Source organism: Sorex fumeus, unplaced genomic scaffold, assembly GCF_029834395.1.
Source record: "Sorex fumeus unplaced genomic scaffold, SorFum_2.1 ptg000048l, whole genome shotgun sequence".
Taxonomy (NCBI): Eukaryota; Metazoa; Chordata; class Mammalia; order Eulipotyphla; family Soricidae; genus Sorex; species Sorex fumeus.
This window is the reverse complement of record NW_026606105.1, coordinates 4,819,697-4,845,393: the sequence shown is the minus strand read 5'-3', so window position 1 is coordinate 4,845,393 and position 25,697 is coordinate 4,819,697. Positions and strand designations below refer to the sequence as shown.

At 42.6% G+C, this 25,697-nt stretch overlaps 1 gene segment (V, D, J or C); it reads left to right on the top strand.

Moving 5' to 3' along the window:
- Positions 1–25,697, top strand: part of LOC130032506 (T cell receptor beta constant 2-like) — a 111,085-nt gene that overhangs the window by 17,680 nt on the left and 67,708 nt on the right. Inside the window, 1 exon segment of the C gene segment in view lies at positions 5,649–5,660. Within this exon segment, the coding sequence occupies positions 5,649–5,660 (12 nt within the window).

Sequence of the window (25,697 nt, the reverse complement as noted above, 5' to 3'; positions counted from 1 at the left end):
TATTTCTTAGACTGACACAAAGATATTTCATAATTTGAAGTTTTAAAGTTTTATCACTCATCTTCAACTCCCACATCCCTGCTAGCTTTTATTTCAGTAACAATAAAAAGATTATCTGTGAATGTTTTGGCCCAGATCTACGCTTGGTTCATGCTGTATCTCTCTCTCTCTAGTGGTTTATTTCTTTTGTCTTCAGTGCTGATTTGGAGAATTCATTAATTGCTGTCCTGATAGGAAAGGTCTTAATTCATTTCTGTCTATCTCTGTACTCCCAATAGTGATATCAGAGGTCCCCCTAATGAGCATCCTTTTATTTTCTGAGGTATATCCCCTGGCACTAATAATTATCCTGGGGCACATTGAAGAATAAACTGAGTTCCTACAAATCAGACAGAGACATCGAAAAGTATATAAACATGATACTGAACGCAGAAGCAGTAAAATCTTCCCCATCCTTGCTGGGAGGGAAGACATCATCTTAATGGATGCAAGGGATGTTGACTGTATCTTGCACAGATGTCAGGTGAACTGTTAGGTTCAGAGGAGAGAAACAGTGAGATGCTTAAGCTAACATTAATCAGTTCTATGTGACCAAGATCAAGTCTCATTAAAGTAGCAGTTATTGCTCATTTTACACAGTTTTATTGCATTGCAACTTACATATCATAAAACTTGCCCATTATAAGTATGTTGTTCAATGATTTATAGAGCATTTATTGAGCTATCATCTCCATAGTCCAGGTTTAAAATATATCACTCTGAGTCATGTCTGCCCTTCAAAGGGGAAAAGAGTCACCACAAATCTTTGCAAGACCATTTGTCCACACGCAGAACAATTTGTGAACCGCTGATATGACAAGTTACTACCCCTGCCCTCAGGCCATCTAGGAACAAGTTCTAAGCACCAAGTAGATAAAAGGTATGTAAGTATTTGGTTGTTCCAGGCCCTCCACCATCTTCATTCTTTAAAGAACCATTCCAAGGAGAGAGGAAATAAATAAAAACTAAAAGTACATAAGGATTGGAGGAAAAGGATGCAAAGACTGCACAGTGTTCTTGTAAATGGAGCACATGATCCTGATAAATGAGATCAGTGTATTTGGGGGCTAGCTGGAGAGATATCACAGAACTTAGATGCTTACCAATTTGTTCTGACACCTCATAGCACTCAAGCACAGAGCTGTAGAGTGACCCCCAAGCGCCTCCTCAGAAAGATTAGAGAGCTTGAGTGTGGAATTGTGACATTGTGTAGGGAATAAAACAGGAAAGAGCTCTGAGACAAATGTTCATAGAAAACTCTCTGCATTCCATGGGACACTACTACAAACACCATATTAACCCCATAGCCAAAAGATAGACCCACCATTCCAAAAGATTATGTCCTAGAAGGTAAATTAGGAAACTCACAGAGGCCCAAAAAGAGGTAATTCTTCAAGAAAACAGCAAAAACTAATGTGTGATCAGAATGAATGAAACTCTCTTCTCTTAAATCTGCGTGTTTTACTTCTTTTCTGAATCCATGAGAGAAGAGGCAGTGACCGGGGAGGTAGATAAAATGTGCTGTTATCAAAGACTTATTTTGTAATAACAGCAGCAGGCATTTTTCTTCAGACCTGCCATGAATAACAAGTTCCTCTGCTATGTCATTGTTTGTCTTATCTGTTCAGATGAGTACTTAGCACAGAGGCGACCCTGATAGCTTCCATTCAAGCGTTTCAAGATGGTAGAATCCATCTCCTTTCTGCAGGCTCTCTCTCTCTCTCTCCATTTCTTTCTCCTTCTCTCTCTCTCTATCTACCTCTTCTTCTTGCTCTCTTTCGCTCTCTCTCTCTCTCTCTCTCACACACACACACTCTCTCTCTCTCTCTCTCCTCAAGGAAACTATACTATTATCGTTCCAAGAGACAAGATCTCGGGTACAGGAAAAGAAGTAACTCTACAGTGTTCACAAGATGTGGTTCATCTTCCTCTTTGTATGGTGGGGTGGTGCATGAGATAGGATTCCGTGGTCTCAAGACTATCCAATTCGGAGCATAAGATTGCTGTAAAGCCCTGCCAGATTAATTATTTATATGTTAGATACTTTATTTATTTATTTATTTATTTATTTAGCTTTTGGGGTCACATACAGCCTATGCTCAGGGGTTATTCCTGGCTCTGCACTCAGGAATCACTCCTGGCAGTGCTTGGGGGACCATATGGGATGCTGGGAATCGAACCCGGGTGGGCCGCGTGCAAGGCAAACGCCCTACCGGCTATGCTATTGCTCCAGCCCCTCTATGTTAGGTACTTTGAAATCCATAAACAGAAAGCTGATTCTATATTGCTCTCCCTTAGCCAACTACATTTACCTTTCCTCAGAAAAGCTTTCTTATTCTAGAAGGTAGCACAAGTCTTTGAATTTTCAATGAGTAAGAACACTAACAAATTCAGGACAAGACCATGGGAAAACAATGATTGTCAGAACCCAGTTAACAGAAGGATATTTATGATCTTTAGTGTTTTTGTTACAAGAAAATTTTTGAAATTTTGTGGGGTAGGAGGCAAAATTTGGGATAATGTGGACACTGATTTCAGTCTTGAGAGAGAGCACATTGGTTTCCTTCTAATATGACCTTTCTTAACAGAATTAGATGGCAGAGATACCAGAGATACTTTCCAATAGTAATGCATTTATGAATTGAATCACTACAAGCCACCACTGATGAGGGAAGATAATGAGAGGAGGAGAGGGAAGAGGAGGGAGGGAAGAAGAGAAGTAAGAGAGAGAAAAGGGGGGATTTTTTTGTTAGTGTTTTATTTGGGACCACACCCATTGTTGCTTAGGGGCTGCTCCCAACTCGGCACTTGGGGGTCACTCCTGGCTGTACTGGGGCGGGGGGAGGAACAAGTATTGCCAGGGATTGAATCCAGGCCTTCTGTATGCATAGCATGTGTCCATCCCATTGAGTAACTTTCTGGCTTAGTGAAGATATCTTTTTTTTTTTTCCCTTTATTTTATTTTATTTTTTTTTAAAGTTGTAGGTTTACAATTTTTTTGTGCTTTGGTTTCAATTATACAATGATCAGATACCCATCCCTCCACCAGTGCCCATTTTCCACCACCATGGATAATATCCCTCCCACCCCCATCCCCCCATCCCCCCTGTCTCTGTGGCAGGGCAATCCCCTGTGTTCTCTCTCTCCTTTTGGGTGTTGTGGTCTGCAAAAGAGGCATTGAGTGGCAAACATGTTCAGTCCATAGTCTACTTTCGACATGCATCTCCCCTCCTGGGAGGATCCTCCAAACATCCTTTATTTGGTGCTCCCTTCTCTATCTGAACTGCCCTTTCCTCTAGGATACCCGGCTGGCCTCTAAGTTATGGAGTAATCCTCCTGGTGCTGATCTCAGCTATTCTTGGGTATTAATCTCATACTTTGTTACTTTATATCCCCCAGATGAATGCAATCTTTCTATGTCTATCCCTCTCTTTCTGACTCATTTCGCGTAGCATGATACTTTCCATATTGTACCACTTGTATGTAAATTTCATGACTTCATCTTTTCTAACAGCTACATAGTACTCCATTGTGTAGATGTACCAAAGTTTCTTTAACCAGTCATCTATTCTTGGGCATTCAGGTTTCTTCCAGTTTCTGGCTATTGTAAAGAGTGCTGCAATGAACAAACAAGTGCAGATGTCACCTCGACTATACATTTTTGCCTCTCTGGGATATATTCCCAGGAGTGGTATTGCTGGGTCAAATGGGAGCTCAATTTGTAATTTTCTGAGAATCGTCCATACTGTTTTCCAGAAAGGCTGAACCAGTGGACATTCCCACCAACAGTGAAGGAGTGTCCCTTTCTCGCCACATCCACGCCAGCATCGGTTGCTTTTGTTCTTTTGAATGTGGGCCAGTCTCTGAGGTGTGAGATGGTATCTCATTGTGGTTTTGATCTGCATCTCCCTGATGATTAATGATGTAGAGCATTTTCTCATGTGCTTTTTTGCCATTCGGATTTCTTCTTTGAGAAAGTTTCTGTTCATTTCATTGCCCCATTTTTGGATGGGGTTGGATGTTTTCTTCTTGTGGAGTTTAACCAGTATTTTGTATATCCTGGATATCAACCCCTTGTCAGATGTGTATTCGGTGAATATCCTTTCCCATTCTGTAGACTGTCTTTGTATTTTGGTCACTGTTTCTTTGGAGGTGCAGAAGCTTCTTAGTTTAAGATCGTCCCATTTATCTATCTCTGTTTTCACTTGCTCGGCCAGTGGCGTGGCATCTTTGAAGATACCATTAGCTTCAATGTCATGGAGGGTTTTGCCAACTTTATCTTCAATGTACCTTATGGTTTCTGGTCTGATGTTGAGGTCTTTAATCCATTTTGATCTTACTTTTGTACATGGTGTTAGGCAGAGTTCTGAGCCTATTTTTTTGCATGTAGCCGTCCAGTGATGCCAACACAATTTATTAAAGAGGCTTTCCTTACTCCACTTCACATTACTTGCACCTTTATCAAAGACTAGATGAGCATATGATTGAGGAGAGATGTCAGTGTATTCAACCCTGTTCCATTGGTCTGCAGTTCTGCCTTTGTTCCAGTACCATGCTGTTTTAATTATTACTGCTTTGTAGTACAGTTTGAAGTTCGGGAGGTTGATTCCTCCCATTTTCTTTTTCCCAAGAATTGCTTTAGCTATTCGTGGGGGCTTATTGTTCCATATAAATTTCAAGAGTGTTTGCTCCATTTCTTTGAAGAATGTCATGGGTATCCTTATAGGGATTGCATTGAATTTATACAATGCTTTCGGTAGTATCGCCATTTTGACAATGTTAAGTCTCCCGACCCATGAGCAGGGGATATCTTTCCATTTCCTCATGTCCTCTTTTATTTCCTGAAGTAGCGTTTTGTAGTTTTCTTTGTACAGGTCCTTTACTTCCTTAGTTAAGCTGATTCCTAGGTACTTGATTTTCTGGGGCACAATTGTGAATGGGATTGTTTTTTTCATGTTGCTTTCTTCTCTCTCACTGTTTGCGTATAGGAAAGCCATGGACTTTTGGGTATTGATTTTATAACCTGCAACTTTACTATACGAGTCTATTGTTTCTAGGAGTTTTTTGGTGGAAGTTATTGGGTTCTCTAAGTAGAGTATCATATCATCTGCGAATAGTGAGAGCTTGATTTCTTCCTTTCCTACCTGAATGCCCTTAATATCTTTTTCCTGCCTAATCGCTATTGCAAGTACTTCCAGTACTATATTGAACAGCAGTGGAGAGAGTGGGCATCCCTGTCTCGTCCCTGATCTTAGAGGGAAGGCTCTCAGTTTTTCCCCATTGAGGATGATGCTTGCTGTAGGCTTGTGGTAGATGGCTTTAATTATGTTGAGGAAGGTCCCCTCTATACCCATTTTGGCTAGGGTTTTCATCATAAAGGGGTGCTGGATCTTATCAAATGCTTTCTCTGCATCTATTGATATGATCATATGCTTTTTATCTTTTCTTTTGTTGATATGGTGGATTATGTTGATTGATTTCCGAATGTTAAACCATCCTTGCATCCCTGGGATGAATCCTACTTGGTCATGGTGTATGATCTTTTTAATGAGTAGTTGGATTCTATTTGCTAGTAGTTTGTTGAGGATCTTTGCATCTGTGTTCATCAGGGATATCGGCCTGTAATTCTCTTTCTTTGTGGTATCTCTGTCTGCTTTTGGTATCAGTGTGATATTTGCTTCGTAGAAACTGTTTGGAAGTGTTTTTGATATTTCAATTTCGTGGAAAAGCTTAAAGAGCATTGGGAGTAAGTCCTCTTTAAAGATTTGGAAGAATTCACTAGTGAACCCATCCGGGCCAGGACTTTTGTGCTTGGGGAGACTTTTTATTACCATTTCAATTTCCTTGATGGTGATAGGTCTGTTCAGGTATTCCAGGTCTTCTTGGTTCAGCCTTGCGAGTCTGTAGGAGTCTAGGAATTTATCCATTTCCTCGAGGTTTTGATGTTCCGTGGCATAAAGCTTCTCAAAGTACTCCCTGAGGATCCTCTGAATTTCTGTGGTTTCTGTTGTAATGACCCCCTTTTCATTTCTGATTCGGTTTATTAGGGTTTTCTCTCTCCCTTTCTTTGTGAGTTTTGCTAGAGGCTTATCGATCTTGTTAATTTTCTCAAAGAACCAGCTTTTGGTTTCATTGATCTTTCGGATTGTTTTTTGGGTTTCCATCTCGTTAATCTCTGCTCTGAGTTTTATTATTTCCTTTCTCCTGTTCGGGTTGTGCTCCTTTTTTTGGTCCTTCTCCAAGCTCTTAAGCTGTGAGGTTAGGTTACTTATGTGTGCTCGCTGCTCCTTCCTGAGGAATGCTTGTAGAGCTATAAACTTTCCTCTTAACACAGCCTTTGCTGTGTCCCATAAGTTTTGGTAACTCGTGTTCTCATTTTCATTCGTTTCTAGGAATCTTTTGATTTCCTCTTTGATTTCCTTTCTAAGCCACTCGTTGTTCAATAGTGCACTGTTTAATTTCCAGGTGTTTGATTTAGTTTTCTGTTTTTGTGTGTGATTTATTTCTAATTTCAGCGCATTATGGTCTGAGAAGATTGTTGATACAATCTCTACCTTCTTAATTTTATGGAGGCATGTTTTGTGGCTCAGCATGTGGTCTATCTTGGAGAATGTTCCATGTACGCTTGAGAAGAATGTGTATTCAGCTTTTTGTGGATGAAGTGTCCTGTATATATCTACTAAGTCCCTTTCTTCCATTGTTTCCCTCAAATGAAGTATGTCCTTGCTAAGCTTGAGTCTGGTTGATCTATCAAGAGGTGACAAAGCAGTGTTGAAGTCTCCCACTAGTATTGTGTTGCTATTGATGTCTTTTTCCAAATCTATGAGTAGTTGTTTTAAGTACTTTGCTGGTCTCTCATTAGGTGCATATACATTTATTATTGTAAGTTCTTCCTGTTGTACAGATCCTCTGATCAATAAGAAATGGCCTTCACTGTCTCTTATGACCTTCCTCACTCTGAAATCGATGTGGTCTGATATAAGGATGGCTACCCCAGCTTTTTTATGGGAGCTGTTTGCCTGTAGGATTGTTTTCCAGCCTTTGACTCTGAGTCTGTGTTTGCTTTGACTATTGAGATGCGTTTCTTGCAGGCAGCAGAATGTTGGGTTCAATTTTCTAATCCATCCTGCCACTCTATGTCTTTTAATTGGTGCGTTTAGCCCATTGACATTGAGAGAGATTATTGTTATGGGATTTTGTCCCATTGTTCTGTTAAAATTTGGTGTATTTGAGGGGCCTTTCTTGCCTTAAAGTAGCCCATTTAGTTGTTCTTGTAACCATGGTTTTGAGTCTATGAAGTTCCTGAGCTGTTGTTTGTCTGTGAAACTGTGTGTTGTTCCTTCTATTATGAATGAGAGTCTTGCTGGGAAAAGTATTTTGGGGGAGGCATTTATTTCATTGAGTTTTTTTACTATGTCCCACCACTGTTTTCGGGCCATGAGGGTTTCATCAGAAAAATCAGCTGTGAATTTTAAGGATGCTCCTTTGTAAGAGATTTCTTTCTTCGATCTTGCTGCTTTCAGAATTTTGTCTCTGTCTAAGGTTTTGGTCATTTTGATCAGAATGTGTCTTGGGGTATTTTTATTCGGATTTCTTCTAGCTGGTACTCTTCGGGCCTCCTGAATGTGGTCACAAGTTTTCTTCAGCTCTGGAAATGTTGTAGCAATGATGTCTTTGACAGTTTCTTCTTCATCGAGGTTTTCTTCCTGTCCCTCTGGGACTCCAATAATTCTTATGTTACCCCTCTTGGCTTCATCGCGATGTTCTCTTGCCATCTGTTCCCGAATTGTGAGTCTCTTTTCCATTTTCTGCTCTTTTCTGGAGAGTCTCTGAACTTCATCTTCGAGCTCACTGATTCTGTTCTCAGCCTCTGTTACTCTGCTGCTGAGGCCTTCCACTGAGCTTTTCAATTCGCCTACGAGATTTTTCAGGTCTGACATTTCTGATTGCATTTTCCTCATTTCTGCCTTCAGATCCTCTTGTCTTCTATTGGCATTGGTTTCCATTGTTTCTTTTAATTCCCTAAGCATGCTAAGTAGCTCCCTTCTGAATTCCTTGTCAGAGAGGTTGTCTAACACTACAGTACTGTTGGTGTCATCTGGGCTAGACTCTTCAATATGAAAGTTTGGTGGGCTTTTGCGTTGCTTTACCATTGTGAGAGGTGTGGTTTAGTCCTTCACGTTCAGTGTTACTATTCTGCTTGATATGCAGTGTGAGTTAAGATAGGCTTATGAGTTATTGGCAACTGTGTTTCTAGTGGCTGAGCTAAAATAGAGAAGTTTCCATCTAAGAAGTTAGCTTATGGTTCCTATGGCATATGTAGTGGGAAAATATTTCGCGGCCGCGTCAGCGGCCGCGGCTCCGGAAAGAGTCCCTGGCACTAGGCGAGGAGTTGGGAATGTCTCCTGTTTGGAATTGGAGCCGTTCAGCTTTGTTGCCCAGAGCTGGGCCTCTGTGCCCGTCCCACGCAGATCAGGGGTTGAAAACCGGCTGTCTAGGGGCTGTTTCTAGCTGCGCGTGCCCAGAGAGGAACCCAGGCCCTTGGGGGCGGGCTGTACCTGTTGGAATTGGAGCCGTTCAGCTTTGTTGCCCAGAGCTGGGCCTCTGTGCCCGTCCCACGCAGATCAGGGGTTGAAAACCGGCTGTCTAGGGGCTGTTTCTAGCTGCGCGTGCCCAGAGAGGAACCCAGGCCCTTGGGGGCGGGCTGTACCTGTTGGAATTGGAGCCGTTCAGCTTTGTTGCCCAGAGCTGGGCCTCTGTGCCCGTCCCACGCAGATCAGGGGTTGAAAACCGGCTGTCTAGGGGCTGTTTCTAGCTGCGCGTGCCCAGAGAGGAACCCAGGCCCTTGGGGGCGGGCTGTACCTGTTGGAATTGGAGCCGTTCAGCTTTGTTGCCCAGAGCTGGGCCTCTGTGCCCGTCCCACGCAGATCAGGGGTTGAAAACCGGCTGTCTAGGGGCTGTTTCTAGCTGCGCGTGCCCAGAGAGGAACCCAGGCCCTTGGGGGCGGGCTGTACCTGTTGGAATTGGAGCCGTTCAGCTTTGTTGCCCAGAGCTGGCCTCTGTGCCCATCCCACGCAGATCAGGGGTTGAAAACCGGCTGTCTAGGGGCTGTTTCTAGCTGCGCGTGCCCAGAGAGGAACCCAGGCCCTTGGGGGCGGGCTGTACCTGTTGGAATTGGAGCCGTTCAGCTTTGTTGCCCAGAGCTGGGCCTCTGTGCCCGTCCCACGCAGATCAGGGGTTGAAAACCGGCTGTCTAGGGGCTGTTTCTAGCTGCGCGTGCCCAGAGAGGAACCCAGGCCCTTGGGGGCGGGCTGTACCTGTTGGAATTGGAGCCGTTCCGCTTTGTTGCCCAGAGCTGGGCCTCTGTGCCCGTCCCACGCGGATCAGGGGTTGAAAACCGGCTGTCTAGGGGCTGGTTCTAGCTGCGCGTGCCCAGAGAGGAACCCAGGCCTTGGGGGCGGGCTGTACCTGTTGGAATTGGAGCCGTTCAGCTTTGTTGCCCAGAGCTGGGCCTCTGTGCCCGTCCCACGCAGATCAGGGGTTGAAAACCGGCTGTCTAGGGGCTGTTTCTAGCTGCGCGTGCCCAGAGAGGAACCCAGGCCCTTGGGGGCGGGCTGTACCTGTTGGAATTGGAGCCGTTCAGCTTTGTTGCCCAGAGCTGGGCCTCTGTGCCCGTCCCACGCAGATCAGGGGTTGAAAACCGGCTGTCTAGGGGCTGTTTCTAGCTGCGCGTGCCCAGAGAGGAACCCAGGCCCTTGGGGGCGGGCTGTACCTGTTGGAATTGGAGCCGTTCAGCTTTGTTGCCCAGAGCTGGGCCTCTGTGCCCGTCCCACGCGGATCAGGGGTTGAAAACCGGCTGTCTAGGGGCTGGTTCTAGCTGCGCGTGCCCAGAGAGGAACCCAGGCCTTGGGGGCGGGCTGTACCTGTTGGAATTGGAGCCGTTCAGCTTTGTTGCCCAGAGCTGGGCCTCTGTCGAAGATATCTTTTAAAGAAATGTTTTCTTCAAGGTTATCGCTCTCCTTCCTTCCTTCCCTCCCTTCCTTCCTCCCTTCCTTCCTTCCTTCCTTCCTCCCTCTCTTCCTTCCTTCCTTCCTTCCTTCCTTCCTTCCTTCCTTCCCTACTTCCCTTCCTCCTTCCTTTCTTCCTTCCTTCCTTCCTTCCTTCCTCCCTCCATCCCTCCCTCCTTCTCTCTCTCTCTCTCTCTCTCTCTCTCTCTCTCTCTCTCTCTCTCTCTAAGGTATTTACTGTTCACTGTCTCACTGTCTCATGATCTGACCAGACATAAGAGTTTCAATTCTGGACTAACAAGTTCATATGAACTAGAATTATAAAACATAATAAAAAATAAAATGAATTCATAAATCTTTGGTCAATGTCTTCTATCCTGACTCCTAATTCTTGGAATTCTGCTACCACAGAAAATGCGTTCAGGTTGTGAACTTAATACTTCCTCTGGAAAAGAAATACAACCTGACACCTTTGCAGATTCAATTTGCAAATTTAAGTTTGGTGTGCCAGACTGAACTTAAGAGTTTTATTACCCTCCTGTTCTTCCTTCCCCTGGATTTCCAATCCACATTCAAGGATTTCATTTTTACAAATTTCCCCTTCATTCTCTTAATGCAAACAGTACTGTTGGTGGGGTTTTGTCAGATTCCCAAACACATTTAATGTTTAGACTCATGAATATCTTTAGCTCTTGTCTCTATCATCAAAACCAAAACAGTCTAGCTCTATGACTCCCCGTTTTAACTCATGTCTCCCTCTAAGTACAGCTGGGAAAGAATTTCCACCTTTAAGGATCTGTGTGATGGGACTGATCCCACTTAGAAATCCAGGATAATCTCCCCCAGCTCATGACCAGTTTATTAGCAACTTTACTGGCACCCACACCTTAATTCCGTCTTGCAATGTAAATAATTACATGAAGTAAGGACTGGGACATCTTTAAGAAGTCATTATTCTATGATGTAAGCTCTAAGAAAGTATAAAATCCTGCTCTTTGCTGCAATATGCATGGAACTAGAGGATATCATGCTGAGTAAGTGAATTAGTCAGAAGGAAAGAGATGGAAAGGGGAAAACTCATTGACATAATTGAGTTAAGGTGGTGGGGGATGTTGAAAGGAAGGGGAGTTGGGGTCCTTGGGGGAGGGAGGGGGGTACACTGATGTGGCATTGGAATTATGCTCATAAGATACCATTATTAATAGTATTGCTAATTACAGAATCTCAATAAAAAGTTTCAAGAAGTCACTATTCTTCCTGCAGCAATATTATTCCACTAGAGGGCGCTAACATGTTCCTATAATAAGCATCTTTTGGGGCTAGAGAGATAACAGAGCGGTAGGGCGTTTGCCTTGCCAGCAGCCAGCCTGGCCAAGCTGGGTTCGGTTCCTCCATCCCTCTTGGAGAGCCTGGCAAGCTACCGAGAGTATCTCACCCACACGCTACCCGCGGCGTATTCAATATGCAAAACAGAGTAACAACAAGTCTCAAAAATGGAGACCATACTGGGCCTGCTCGAGCAAATCGATGAACCATGGGAGGACAGCGGAGGGAGGACAGTGGACAGTGTGTTTCAGAGAAAGAAAATTAGATAAATTGAATTCTGTATCGCCAGGTTAAAACAAACACAACCTACAAATACATCTCATGAGATTTTTCAAAGGTTGATCATAGATGCAGGAAAATAGATAGGATAGCGTCTTTCTATCTAGGATAGAGAGACTTCCTTATAGTCAAAATTGTGAAATTTGTGTTGTCTAAACCTAAGCTCAGCATCAACCATAGGAGGAAAAAATAAAATTGCTCCATGTTTAAAGTGATAAACCGTGTTATTCTACATTGGGTTTTTTAAAGGGCCTTCTTAGTTGGGTAAAACAGGCATTGTGGTCATCGCTGCTATCAGGAAGGTTGGATGAAAGATGCAGTAGATGCCTAAACAGAACCTGAGGAGAAAAAGGAGGCTGAGAGAAAAGCCTGCAGAAGAATCAGGAAAGGCACTTGGAGGTCGATGTGTGTGGATGAAATGTGTTCCATAGAAGGGGAAACGCTCAAGGTGATTTTATCAACTCCTGGCTCTATGCTCTTCCCCCCCTCCCCATTCCCTTTGCATGTAGGAGCCTGCCCTGCATGGGAAGGTGGGGGAGAGGGAGTAGAGTTTAAGATCCCAAAGGAATATCCTGAGGAAGAGCAGTTGGGAAGATTCTAAGAAGGAAGTGTGTTAAGACAAGTAGCTCTAAATGAAAAAGCATTAGGGGTTGTTAGCAACATCACTTTATGTGTTGGTTGACAGGACTAAGTTTCACCAGAGCAGTCTCATAATTAACACAATGGAAAGAGCAAGAGAAATACATCTGAGAAGAGGAGAGTGGATTAACTTAGGGGGTATAATAATCTTGTCCCCCAAATCTCAGCTTAATCTCATGTGGAAAGTGCTTGGGGTAATCTATGTGTCTTTGATTTGTAACTATTTTACCTTCATGGAAGCACCATGGACATTGGCTTCAGCTCTGTGAATAGAAGTAAGCCTTGAAATGTTTCTGAAGATAAAATTGATAAGTCTGGTTAGGCAATAGCAAATTATTTCGTCCAACAGTTTCTTGAGAATGAACCTACTTTTCTTTCCTCAAGTACCTCTGTACCCAGAACTGGGGTGTGGAGGATCTGTAGAAAAATGCCAGCAACCAGCAGTAGAGCCAAGCTTGCCCCATGTTCTTTTCCAGAAAAGGATGTTGCAGAAATCGCAACCGAGGAAACAGGCTTCCTGAGAGCAGAGTTAATATCAGCAGAGCTACCTCACCCCCCTCAATAGCATGGGGAAGGATCTCTTACAGCTGAACCCATTGCCACGAAGAGTATTAAGGGTAAGAAAGATATCTCAGGGGGGTTGAGGGCAGCCCAAGATACATTCTCAAGGGTGACTTCTTACCTTGAGAAGATGAGAGTTTTACAAAGTGCAAAAACAACTCTGAGAAACTCTAGCTGTGGTAGGAATCAATTAGGAGAGATGGGGCATTCTTCTCTCTTTCCCATCTCTCCAAAAATAACCTGGCTCCTCCAAAGCATAGGAAAACCTCAATAGAGTTCAGGGGAGAAACTAATCTGGGAAACTCCAAGAAAGTCACCTCAATGCATGAAGGTCATACCGACCCAGAAAGGGGGTCACCTGTGAGCCACTGCAGAAACTGAGATGGAGCAAGAATTCTCCCCCAGAAGCGCTCCCTAGGGCTGGGATTCAGAGCAGAGAAAACACAGTCTGACTCCCACACAGTAACCAGGGCAGAATTCTTCTGTGTGCAGTTGGACTTGGGGAAAATATGACAGCAAGGCTATACCCCACATTGACAAGGACAAAGACCCTTGATTGGTTGGTAAAAGTGTGAGGTTCTGAAAGCAAATGTTGTTCTTCCTTTTGCAGTCCCTTGAAAAAAAAAGAGCCAGAAGAAGCAAAAGATTCACTGATCCCCAGCCCCAAGGAAAGCAGTTGCTGGTGCTTATGACTAAGTCTAGCCTATAAAAACGTTAAGAGCTTTGAGTCTACAGCAATGAACTAGAGAAAGACCAATGCAATTGATTTTTTTACAGGAGTTTCTTACAGGAGTAGTGAGTAAAAATCATGTTAAGCGAAATGACTCAGAAAGAAAGGGATAGACATAGAAAGATTGCATTCATCTGGGGAACATAAAGTAACAAAATAGGAAACTAACACCCAAGTATGGCAGAGATTAGTACCAGGAATTTTACTCAATGACCCGAAGGACAACCACACATGTTAGGGGAAGGGGGAGCTCAGAAAGAGAAGGGAACACCAAATAAAGGGTGTTGGGAGGATCCGCCCACGATGGGAGAGCATGCTGAGGGTAGACTGTCGACCAGCAATTGCCACTCAATGCCTCTTTTGCAGACCATGGCACTCAAAAGGAGAGAGAGGGAAATGCCCTGCCACAGAGGCAGGGTGGGATAGGGACTGGGGGGGGAGGAGATGCTGGGATCCGTGGTGGTGGGAAATGCGCACTGGTGGAGGGATGGGTGTTTGATCATTGTATAATCGAAACCCAAGCACAAAAATGTGTAAGTCTACAACCGTACCTCATGGTGCCTCACTATTAAAAAATAAATAAATATAATAAAAAATATATGTATCCGTGGATAGAGAAAGACAGAAATGTATCTGGAATTCTTTCTGCATTAGTGTTTGATGAAGACTTTGTCTTTTTCTGGGTGATGCTGGGAATTGAACCCAGATACTCACATGTGCAAAGCAAATGCTCTACCACCCTCTGAGCCCATCTCTGTCCCTGAGATGACAGCTTCTTTCCTCTGAAAGGGAAGTATTGATTATAGCACAGATCCCATGTTCTCACATGTGAGCAGCAAATATGCAGATTTCATCAAGATCCCAGCTACTACAGCCTGACTGGTATCACAAGCCTAGTTGGAGTACAACCCATGAGAAAAGGAGTAGCTTCCCTTCTGACAGGAGCTATAGAGGCATTTCAGGAACTCAGCAAAGCCTCAGAGCTAGCAGACATGTGACCGGTGCCACCCCCTCCCCCAGTTCCTGGGTTGTGTCCTGCATTATCTCCTGGGTGAGTTCCAGAGCACTTGAGTGAAACTTCTTGTCCTTTCCTGTCCACTGTAGTGTCAGATGCTCTCTTGGAATGTCTCCTCCTCAGTCTCCCCTCCCCTCCTCAAAGGCCTTGTGGATGACAGAGTGACCCAAACCCTTAGATATTTTCTCACGAAGACCAGAAATAAGCTGACAGTGCATTGTTTTCAGAATGAGAACTATCATTCTAAAGCTGCTTTACTATTCCATTTACGTTAACATTGGGACAAAGGAAGAGGCCCCTGAAGGGTACAGTGTCTCTCCATCCTAGAAGGGAAATTTCTCCCCAACCCTGAAGTCAACCAGTCTCTCCCAGATCTTTCTGTACCTCCATGGCAGCACAGCTATAACACAGCACCACACTGTCAGTTGTTCTCTAGAAAAAGTGCATCCAGGAGGAAGAATCCTCTTCCCTGAAGAGAAAAAAATCTTCCTGCACCATCAGGGCCTCTGAAAGTCCTTCCCCAAGTTGCAGCTCCAATTCCAGGGATTCTGGCCTGTGATATGCCCTTCTCTCCCTCACAGTACCAGAAAGCTTCAAAAGTTCATGCAGAGCAAGCTATCTTCAAACTGATACCAGGGGAATAGAATTTTTGGACACACACAGCAATCCTTTATCTTTACTAACTTTTATAATGCCCAAACAGAGCACTCTACTTTCAGTTCAACGGCTCAGCAATAGCCCATCCTGTATCCTGACTGTTTTCTCACTTGGAGGAATAGCGCGTTCTGAATGGTTTAATCAATCTGACCGCTCCCATTTTTCTTATTTCAGAAGATGATCCTGCCACCCACCCAAATGCCCATGTCAGAGATATAGGAGTCCACCTTACCATCTCCAGAATGCTCTCCTTCCACACCAAGCCTTCTAAGTATTATGTTCCTTGAAAATATGACTAACCCCACTGGTAATACTATGGTATAGCTAATGTTGACTCTCACTTTGGGTGCTTTAATTTACCTTCCAATCTGCCACCATCCCAAACCTCTCTTCCTAGCCTATACACTTCAGTATTCTCCATGAAGACACAGTGGAAGCTACAGTCTCATGTACCTTTTATGGGCCTCTCAACAACACTCCTGAAGGGATTGTTGCTTAGCTGTCTACCTTCCCAAGATGAATGTTCTCTTTCTCTTAGTACCCATGCTCCTCCCATTCTACTTGGAATACTCAGATCCCCAAATATGGAGCGATAGCACAGCGTGTAGGGCATTTGCCTCGCACGTGTCCGACCCGGCCAACCCAGGTTCGATTCCTCTGCCCTTCTCGGAGAGATCAGCAAACTATCCAGAGTATCTCACTCTCACGGCAAAGCCTGGCAAGCTACCTGTGACATATTCGATATGCCAAACACAGTAACAAGTGTCACAGTGGAGACGTTACTGGGCCCGCTCAAGCAAATTGATGAACAGCAAGAGAACAGTGACAGTGACAGTGACTGACTAATTTGAGATAGTCACTTTACCTCCTTATCTACCTGGAAACCTAACCAATGATTCCTCTGCAGACCAACTTAGAAGTCATTTCCTGTAGGTAGATGTCCTTGAACCTCAGGCTTGGTTAATTTCTCAGTTAAGTGCTCTTATATACAGCCCAAACTTCTAGCTTCATGGCACGTCACACACTCAATTGTAGGCTGCTTACAGTTTACACTAATAGATGTTGAGGTTCATGAGAGCAGGGCCTATACCTATGTTATTTACTTTTAAGAAATATCTGGGCAGAACCCTAAGTAGAGCACTACTAAACACAGTGTGATTGAATTAATGAATGGATTGGCTTTCTCTTTTATCATAAGTCGTCTCCCACTTACAGTTCAGGGATTTTCACATGTGTATTTTAATAATTTAAATAAGATGTACTCTGTTAGCTTTCCTCTTTTATTGCAGTCCAGTTGACTCTGTGCCTTGTATCCTGATGACAGGACATTCTCTCTCTTGAGTACTGTTGTCTCCAGGAGATTCTTTTACCTGTGGGCAGTAAAATACCTGCCAGCCATTTTTGATGTTTTTTTTTCCCTGAACCATTTCCCTTGTCAAATAATAGAATACAGCAGATGATACTAGGATTGCTTCTGCCAGGTTTCAGCATGACTCTGGGATATCATTTTCCACAAAGTGACACTTCTGATAATACAGTACAAAAGGTCCCTGTTCTCACACTTTTCCTCTTCCATCTCTTTTAAGGGGGCAGAAAGAACTTCTGTATCTTGATCCTGATCCCTGATGTCTTAGGGAGACCTTAGCACCGAGGGTCACTCAACTATACGCCTTCCTCACCAACCACTAAAATAGTGGCTGTAACATGAAATAAGGACATTCAGAGATCCTCTGGCAGAAAAATCCCAGATGAGTACAGAATTCTTCAAAAACTAAGGGTTTATGCCTAGGTCAGTCTGCCTTGCCATCTCCACTCCTCACTTTAAGAATCCGCCCCAGAATTTCTGTCCTCTAGGGCTATTTTGGGTTACCATTGTGTAATTTATTACATTTTCAGTGTAAGTAGAATTATCCTAGTTCTTTTATATCAGGTCTAATCAGTCCAAGGACTGATCCATGTGAATCAGATCTGCAATGGCTCATTATTAGTTCTTTTTATTGTAAGTGTCCCCTGAACGCACAGGAACTCATGGGAGAAAGATGATATAGGCAGACTCCACCATCAGTTCCAGCACCAGAGATGAACCAATCCTGGCTGAGATTCTGGTGCTAGAGCTAAGGAGAGCCCCTACAGGGATCACAGCTCCCAGCCACCACATTGCTATTGTGGGAAAAATGAAGCCAGACTCTACAAAAGGATGCTGTTTGAGGAGCCTTTACTGTGACTTTTGGTTAGGAATTACTCCTCTTCATAAGAAATAACAAAAAGGTTCATAATCCTTTGTCTTCCCAAAGATACTGTAACAAACTTACTTGAATACAAAGCAGTTGATACTTTTGCACCACCCCCTCCTCTCTGTAACGTTATTTTAATTAGTAGAGCAATAGCACAGTGGTAGGGCATTTGCCTTGCACGCTGGCCTAGCCCGGTTCGATTCCTCTGCCCCTTTCGGAGAGCCCTGCAAGCTACCGAGAGTATCTCGCCCTCGCGGCAAAACCTGGCAAGCTCCCTGTGGCGTATTTGATATGCCAAAAAGAGTAACAAGAAGTGTCACAATGGAGACGTTACTGGTGCCCGTTCGAGAAAATCAATGAACAATGAGAGGACAGTGACAGTGACAATAAAGTGACAACCACTGATAGCATTTAGGGATTTCAATCTTTAACAATAAATGATTACAAAACAAGTCTCATGATGGAGACGTTCCTGGGCCCGCTCGAGCAAATCGATGAACAACGGGAGGACCGTGACCGTGACCGTGATTACAAAATAAATATATATTCATATACCCAGTATTAAAGATTCTATTCAGATCAGATACAGTCTGTAGCGTGTGAACCAAAATTTGTATTTAACAAGAAAAAACTCACACTTCATTGCAAACCATCTGTTTCACTGTTTAAATTTTCAACATAAATCACCCCCAATTGGTTCCATAGTATGCAGGAAATGAAGTGACTTTGTATTTTTTTTTTAGCTTAAAAAACACCAGGCTTATTTGAATTTGATATTTAGAGAAATACTTAATAGTGCAGAGGATTGGATACAGAAATTATTTGAAGTGTCTGAAACTGCATTCAGAGAACATGATTGATTCTGAACTGCAAGGAACTTATTTCAGGAAACACTGCTTACAGTTAAGCCAGAGGGAGATGGAGAAACTGTGTAACTGTGAATTCTCAAAATTATTTCCAGGTGGAATCAATATTTGTTAAGTGATAAATTTTACACACACATAAACACCCACATATATCTTTATACATACATACCAAGAATTTAAACATATGTGTGTATATAATGTTTATATATAAATATCGAAATTATTTATAATTAGACCAACACTAAAAGGAGTCTAATTCTAATGGGGGAAAATCCTTTATTTATCTCTCCATACTAGGGCACAATTATATTTTTGTGTATTGTGTTCAAAACTTTTCTAATTTTAGGCATTGTAGCTTATTAAACTGTTAAAACTGTCATATAAATGTTTTATATAAACTTTTCTAATTTTAGGCATTGTAATTTATTAAACTGTTATGACTGTCATATAAATGTTTTATATATGTAGATAGATATAGCTGTTCTATCATTTGAATTGTTTATTTAGTTTCCATTTCATCTATTTCTTCTCTAAGCATTACTATTTCCTTCTTTACATTTGCTTTGGGTTCCTTTTGTTGGACCTTTAAATTTTATTTAGTCACCATGAAAATTGCAAAGTAATTCATGATTGGGTTTCAGGCATACAATATTTTAAGACCATTCCTTTCACCAGTGCTCACTTCACTCCACCAATGCAACCCCGTTTGCCTCCCACCCACTAGTGTGTCTCTACAAAAGATCCTTTTTCAATCAGCTTTTCATACTATTACTGCGATTGGGTTTAACAAATAACTCTTTGTTGGTCTTGTTGCTTATGTGGGCCTTTTCTTTCCTCTTCATGAACACTTGCGTTGCTATGAGCTTCCCTCTTAACACCACTTTGCTGTGTCCCCTGTATTCTATCAGCTCATATCTTCATCCTGTTTTGGAATCTTTTGATTTTTTTCTCTCTGATTTCATTTTTGACCTTCAGTTGTTCAGTGGTGCAGTAGTGAGTTGTCTAATTTCTAAGTGTTCCAGTGTTTACCTTTGCTCTGTTTGTGGTTAACTTCCTCTTTCAACTTGTCATGGTCTGAGAGGATAGTTGATACGATTTCTATCCTCCCAATATTATGAAAGTATGTGTTTTATCTTGGAGAATGCTCCATTTGCACTGGAGAATAATGTATATTTGAATTTTAGGGGATGAAGATCTCTATATATGTTTGCTAAGCCCATCTCTTCCATTTCTTCCTTCAGATCTAATGTTTTCTTGTTGAGTTTTAGTCTACTTGATCGATCTAGAGGTCATAAAGCAGTGTTGAAGTTTACAACAACTGTTATGCTATTGTCAATATCTTCTTAAGGTCTACTAGCTATTATTTCAAATATTTTGATGCCCTCGTGTAAGGTGTACAAATGTTTAGGTGTGTGAGTTCTTTATGGTGTATATGCCCTGATCATTAAGAAATGACCATCCCTTGAACCAGAGTGTACATTCACGGTCACGGTCCTCCCATTGTTCATCGATTTGCTCGAGCAGGCCCAGTAATGTCTCCATCATGAGACTTGTTGTTACTGTGTTTGGCATATCGAGTACGTCACGGGGAGCTTGCCAGGCTCTGCTGTGCGGGCGAGATACTCTCGGTAGCTTGCCGGGCTCTCCGAGAGGGGTGGAGGAATCGAACTCGAGTCGGCCATGTTGGCTGCATGCAAGGCAATCACCCTACCGCTGTGCTATCGCTCCAGCCTTAGAGTGTACATTAGTACTGAACTATTATTACTGAACCATTAGTATACAGTAAGCAGGGAACTTACCCTGCACACAGCCAACCCAGTTCAATCCTCAATACCCCATATGGTCACAAGCCCTGCCAGGAGTGATCACTGAACACAAAGCCAGAGTAAGTCCTGAGCATACCCTCCAAGAAAGAAAAGGAAAGAAAGAAAGAAAGAAAGAAAGAAAGAAAGAAAGAAAGAAAGAAAGAGGGAGGGAAGGAAGGAAAGAAAGAAGGAAGAAAGAAAGAAAGAAGGAAGGAAGGAAGGAAGGAAGGAAGGAAGGAAGGAAGGAAGGAAGGAGGAAGGAAGGAAGGAAGGAAGGAAGGAAGGAAGGAAGGAAGGAAGGAAGAAAGAAAGAAAGAAAGATAGAAAGACCTATCTGTCCTTATAGCACTTCTTTTAAATTGAAATACATGTCACTTCAGGGCTGCTAGCTATTCTTTCAAATACGTTGTCTGGTATAAATATGCCCACCTCAGCATTTTAAAGGGACTTGTTTGTTTAAGGTATTGCATGACCTACGTTTGTTCAGTTCCTGGTACTTCATGGTCCCTTGCATATCACCAAGAATAACTGCAATGCAGGGTCAGAAATAGCCTCTGATTATGCTGGGTGTGGTCCCAAACTCCTTCTCTAAAGAAAACCAGGTTTCTATCCAATACATTAATTACTGAGGTTAAGTAATATTGTATGAGAAATTAAAATCTCTGAATGAAAGAAGAAAAGCAGAGAGCTTCTGAGTAGGGAAAGTACAGCAATATTTTTCTAAATAGTATTGATCAGTAAAAAAGAAAATCCTCACTTTGGAAGATTATCCCTTGAGAAAAGCACTAGAAGGATCTGCAGAACTTGGTATGTGTGACTCACGGCCAAGATGTAAGCACCTACTAGTGAGGACACACAGCCTGATCCAAGGGGGAAAGGCACCAGTGGTTATTTCAGGCTGTCTATGACAACAGTAGCTATGTGTGATATTTCTGCCCAGAGAAGCCCCCTACAGATTCAACATTCCAGATGGTTTGGGGGCAGCCTGTGCTATGGGCTGAACAGCATCCCGGAAGTTTATCTCTGACTGTGTTTAGAGATAAGATCTTTAAAGGGGAAGCTAGTGATGAGTGACAAGACCCTTTCCCAAGATGACTAGTGTCCCCGTAACAGGAGGAAATTAGGACTTACAGGAAAATGAAGACAGAGTGGGTCGACAACCATATACAAGTCAGAAAACCAAACCTCCCGAAGACTTATTACTCCTGGGCTGCTAGCCGCCAGACTCCTGAGAGCACAAATGAATGTTATTTGTTATCCAAGTCTGCAAGTCTGGAGGCAACCCAAGCATCCTAATGTTACCATTACACAGGCACTCTCAGTCTGGTACTTTCTAACACTGCAGTTTCCATGGAGCAGGGCAAGTATTCGAAGAAGTTTCACTGTGTGTTCAGACAAAGTGGGTGACACTTACCAGTGAGTGAATAGTGGAAACACCCCAAGTGCAAGTTCCAGATACCAGCCAAGGCTGACAAGGCTGACAAAGTCTTTGCATAGATAGCCATGTTGGAGCTGCCATATTAACTTTACATGCACGCATGCACGCACACACACAAACGCATACATGCATGCATAGGTAATATATATATGTATGTGTGTATATGCACACATACACACATAGAGACATGTGAATATCCACACAAACACATAGAGACACACATATATGCACACACAAATACATACACAAATATATACACAAATTTACATGTCCTCATGCATAGTTAGATATGCCCATAAACATACATCCCACACTCATACAATGTACATACACGCATACACATATGTATGCACTCTCCCGTGTGAAGCAGAATGACTTTTCTTCTACCCTTGTAAGCTCTCTAACATCCACAGGATGCTCAGGGACCCTGAATGTGGGCAGGGACAATGACATCACCAAAGTCAATGTCAGGACTGGGTCTGGATGAAGACCTGTTTTTGTCTCAAACCTGCCATGGCATTTGGGCTCCTTTGCAGTGTGGCCTTTTGTTTCCTGAAAATAGGTAAGTCTGCAGAGTTGGTGGTAAGCACCAGAGCTATTATTTCTGGATTCCTGAGACCAGAATTTTCTCTCCTCAGGAATCTTGCTGCCTCTTTTTAACACCTCTTGCCTCCTCTTCTCACAGGACTCATGAAGGCAGAAGTCACCCAAAACCCAAGATATCTGGTCAAAAAAATAGGAGAGACAGTTTTAATGGAATGTACACAGACTATGGACCATGATAGAATGTTCTGGTATCGACATGACCCAGCCCTGGGACTGCAGCTGCTCCATTTCTCATATGTGACTGGCAGCACTGATAAAGGGGATGCTCCCGATGGGTACAGTGTGTCTAGGAAGGAGAAGAAGAGTTTCTCCCTTACTGTGCAATCTGCCAAACTCTCCCAGACATCTGTGTACTTCTGTGCCAGCAGTTAAACCACAGTGCTACATAGGTGCTCCCTCCCTGCACAGAAAGGGCAGAGAGAGGCACTGGACCCTAACTCAGGCACGCTCGGGCACGCTCCTTCTTCTGGCATAGGACTGACAATTAGGAGACAGGTGACAACCAAGACAAAGCAACGGAGACACGTGTTGGCTAGGAAACCCCAGGTGACACCTCAGACCTCATCCCCAACGCTGTTCAAGTCATTCTCAGCTCAACTGGCCCCCAAACCTGCTTTTTTACAATCTGAAGTCATGAGATAAGACTGTCCCCCTGCCAAGGAGTAGGGGTGCCCACAGAGAAGAACCCCCTGCTCTCCCATTTCCCACGTGTTTCCTTCCCTTCCTATCCTAGTCCCTCAAAGTGAACATTTGCTACTTTGCTAAGCATTTTTGTTCTTGATCATCACTAGGGGGCACTCACATTCTGGACACTTTCTTTAGATGCTATGGTCTACCTACAGTTTCAAGAGAAGCTGTGTGAGGGGGCTGGAGCGATAGCATAGCGAGGAGGGCGTTTTCCTTGCACGTGGCCGACTCAGGTTCGATTCCCAGCATCCCGTATGATCCTCTGAGCACCACCAGGAGTGATTCCTGAGTGCAAAGCCAGGAGTAACCCCTGTGCACCCCTGGGTGTGACTCCCGCCCCCCCCCCAAAAAAGCCAAAAAAAAGAGAGAGAAGCTGTGTGAAATTTGAAATCTGTTTATTCCATTTCATAAAATAGAAAAACTGAAAAAAATTCTAGTATCTCTAAATAATCAGCAATGCATTGAAAACTTATGACAGGGGAATACACTATATGGGGTTGAGAATTAGATAGGCTTTCTCTATATTCAGAAAATATATCTGTTGGTTTAGGATTGAAACACAAACTAATTTATCAGCAATATGAATTGAGCCTGTTTTCTTTGGGAATACAAAAAGAAAATCAGAGTATCTGAAATATCAAAGACAGGGAGTTTGCAAAAACCACATGAAAATATATATTCATGCAATGCTACTTTTTTAATGTAGAAGATTTGGGAGAAAGGGGTATATCAATGTGTATTATAATTCTTAGAGTTAATTTTCCATGAGCTGTAACTTGGGCTTATTTTTTGATCAACAAAGGCAAGAAGAATAAGAGGGGAAAATATCCTGCCACATTTTTGTGAGAGTTCCTACTGAAATGAGGAGGTGCATTCTTTTTCTAAGAAAAGTCAGAAAAGGTTAGGTCTTGTGACAGAGGTGGACACAAGAGAGAAAAAGCACATGCCACAGAACACTGTGAAATAACAGAGCACCACATTTGCAAACATTCACCTACAAATACATCATGGTTTTTGAAATCCCATCATTTTCATTGATTATGGTATTTCCCAATACAAGAATTACACTGAGTGAGAAAATAGTCTACAAGTAGGGGTATAGATACAATCAGGGTGGTCTCATTTTCAGGGCAGGATGGAAACCTCCAATCCCATCCAGGAGTTCCTGGGGAAAAGATCACCACCCAGACTCAGCTCTTTTTCAGACAGGTTCCCTCAGTTCTTTTCACACAGCACATCTTAGTAAATAGAGAGTCAGGTGACCTCAGTGACCCAATAGAACTTGAATAAGCAGAGATTGAATAGCATGCCTCAAAATAAACAGCATTAAAACATATAAAAAGGTCGAGAGGATTGTAAATTGGAATTGGAGGTTTGAATTTAGAAATAAATTGAAAAATATGTTCAAAGGAGAGTTCACAGAATATACCCTTAAAAGCATATAAAATAGCACTAGTGTTTATGATAAGGTTTCAGGAAGTATTTGGAAATGTAAACCATTATTTTAATAAAAGTGTATCACATTAAGATGCTGAAAATGTTATAGAAAAAATGCTACATTAATATAGTAATAAAAATAAGTTGTTAGTGTGATTTGGAAAATATAATAAATTGTTTGGGGTTTTGGACAGAAATGTGAACCATCTTTAGTAGGACATAATGGGAAAAGGGGTTGGTCATTTCCTGTAAGAAACTAGGACAGCAATAGAAAAGGACAAAATCTTTAACTTTTACTTTTTTTTTCAGAAAGAAATGAGATATCTCAAGTAGTTAAATACATAAGTGCCATAAAAAAACATCTGATTTTCTACAAATAACTTATTCAAGGCTGGTATGTTAATGGAAGATCAGTGTTCCTTTGCAATTTTTTAAAAAAATTATTATTAGTATAGTTTAGGTAACAAGGTTATAATCCTTTAGTGTTTTGTTTATTATGAGCTATACCAGCAGGCTAGGGCTTACTCCTTAGAGCTTACTCCTGGCTCTGCACTCACTCCTTGTGATACCCAGGGGACCATATGGGTTGTCAGGGAAGGAGTCGGGGTTGGCCACATGCAAGGTAAGTACCTTGTCAGCTGTAGTATCTCTCTGACTCCAGAATCTACGATATTGATGTGAAGTGACTTCACCCCACTAGCATGTAGTATCAAAGATCCTCTACTGTCCCTAAGTCACTCCATTTGTTTCTTCATTCCCTCCACCCCTTTCACCGATGATCGATGACCTGTGGTTTGTAATAAAAAACCAAGAGTTTGTCATCCATAGAGATTGTTCTCTAGTGTTGTCTGTCTATATGCCAAAGATGAGTGAGGTCCTCTACACAGATTTTGAAACAATCAGATAAAATTTCACTGTCAGCTGAATGTAAATTCACTAAATGATAAATCCATTCAAAACATAAACTAGTATCCATTTACATCATCTGTCAAAAGTGCAAATGTATGGGTCTGTAGTGATATCATAGTGGGTAGGGCGTTTGCCTTGTATGCGGCCGACCCGGGTTTGATTCCCAGCATCCCATACGGTCCCCTGAGCACCACCAGGAGTAATTCCTGAGTGCATGAGCCAGGAGTAACTCCTGTGCATCACTGGGTGTGACTCAAAAAGAAAAAAAAAGTGTAAATGTACCCTGGAGAAGACAATCCCATCAAAAATAATCCAATTTTCTTCGGAATCTTTAAATATAGTAGCAATAAAACCAAAAATATCTGTGGATCACTAAGCAACTTTTAAATACTGAAAATAGTATTTTGAAAGAACGAAGCCCAGGCTGGGCCTTGAAAGGGCTGAAGCAAATGCTTTGCCTTC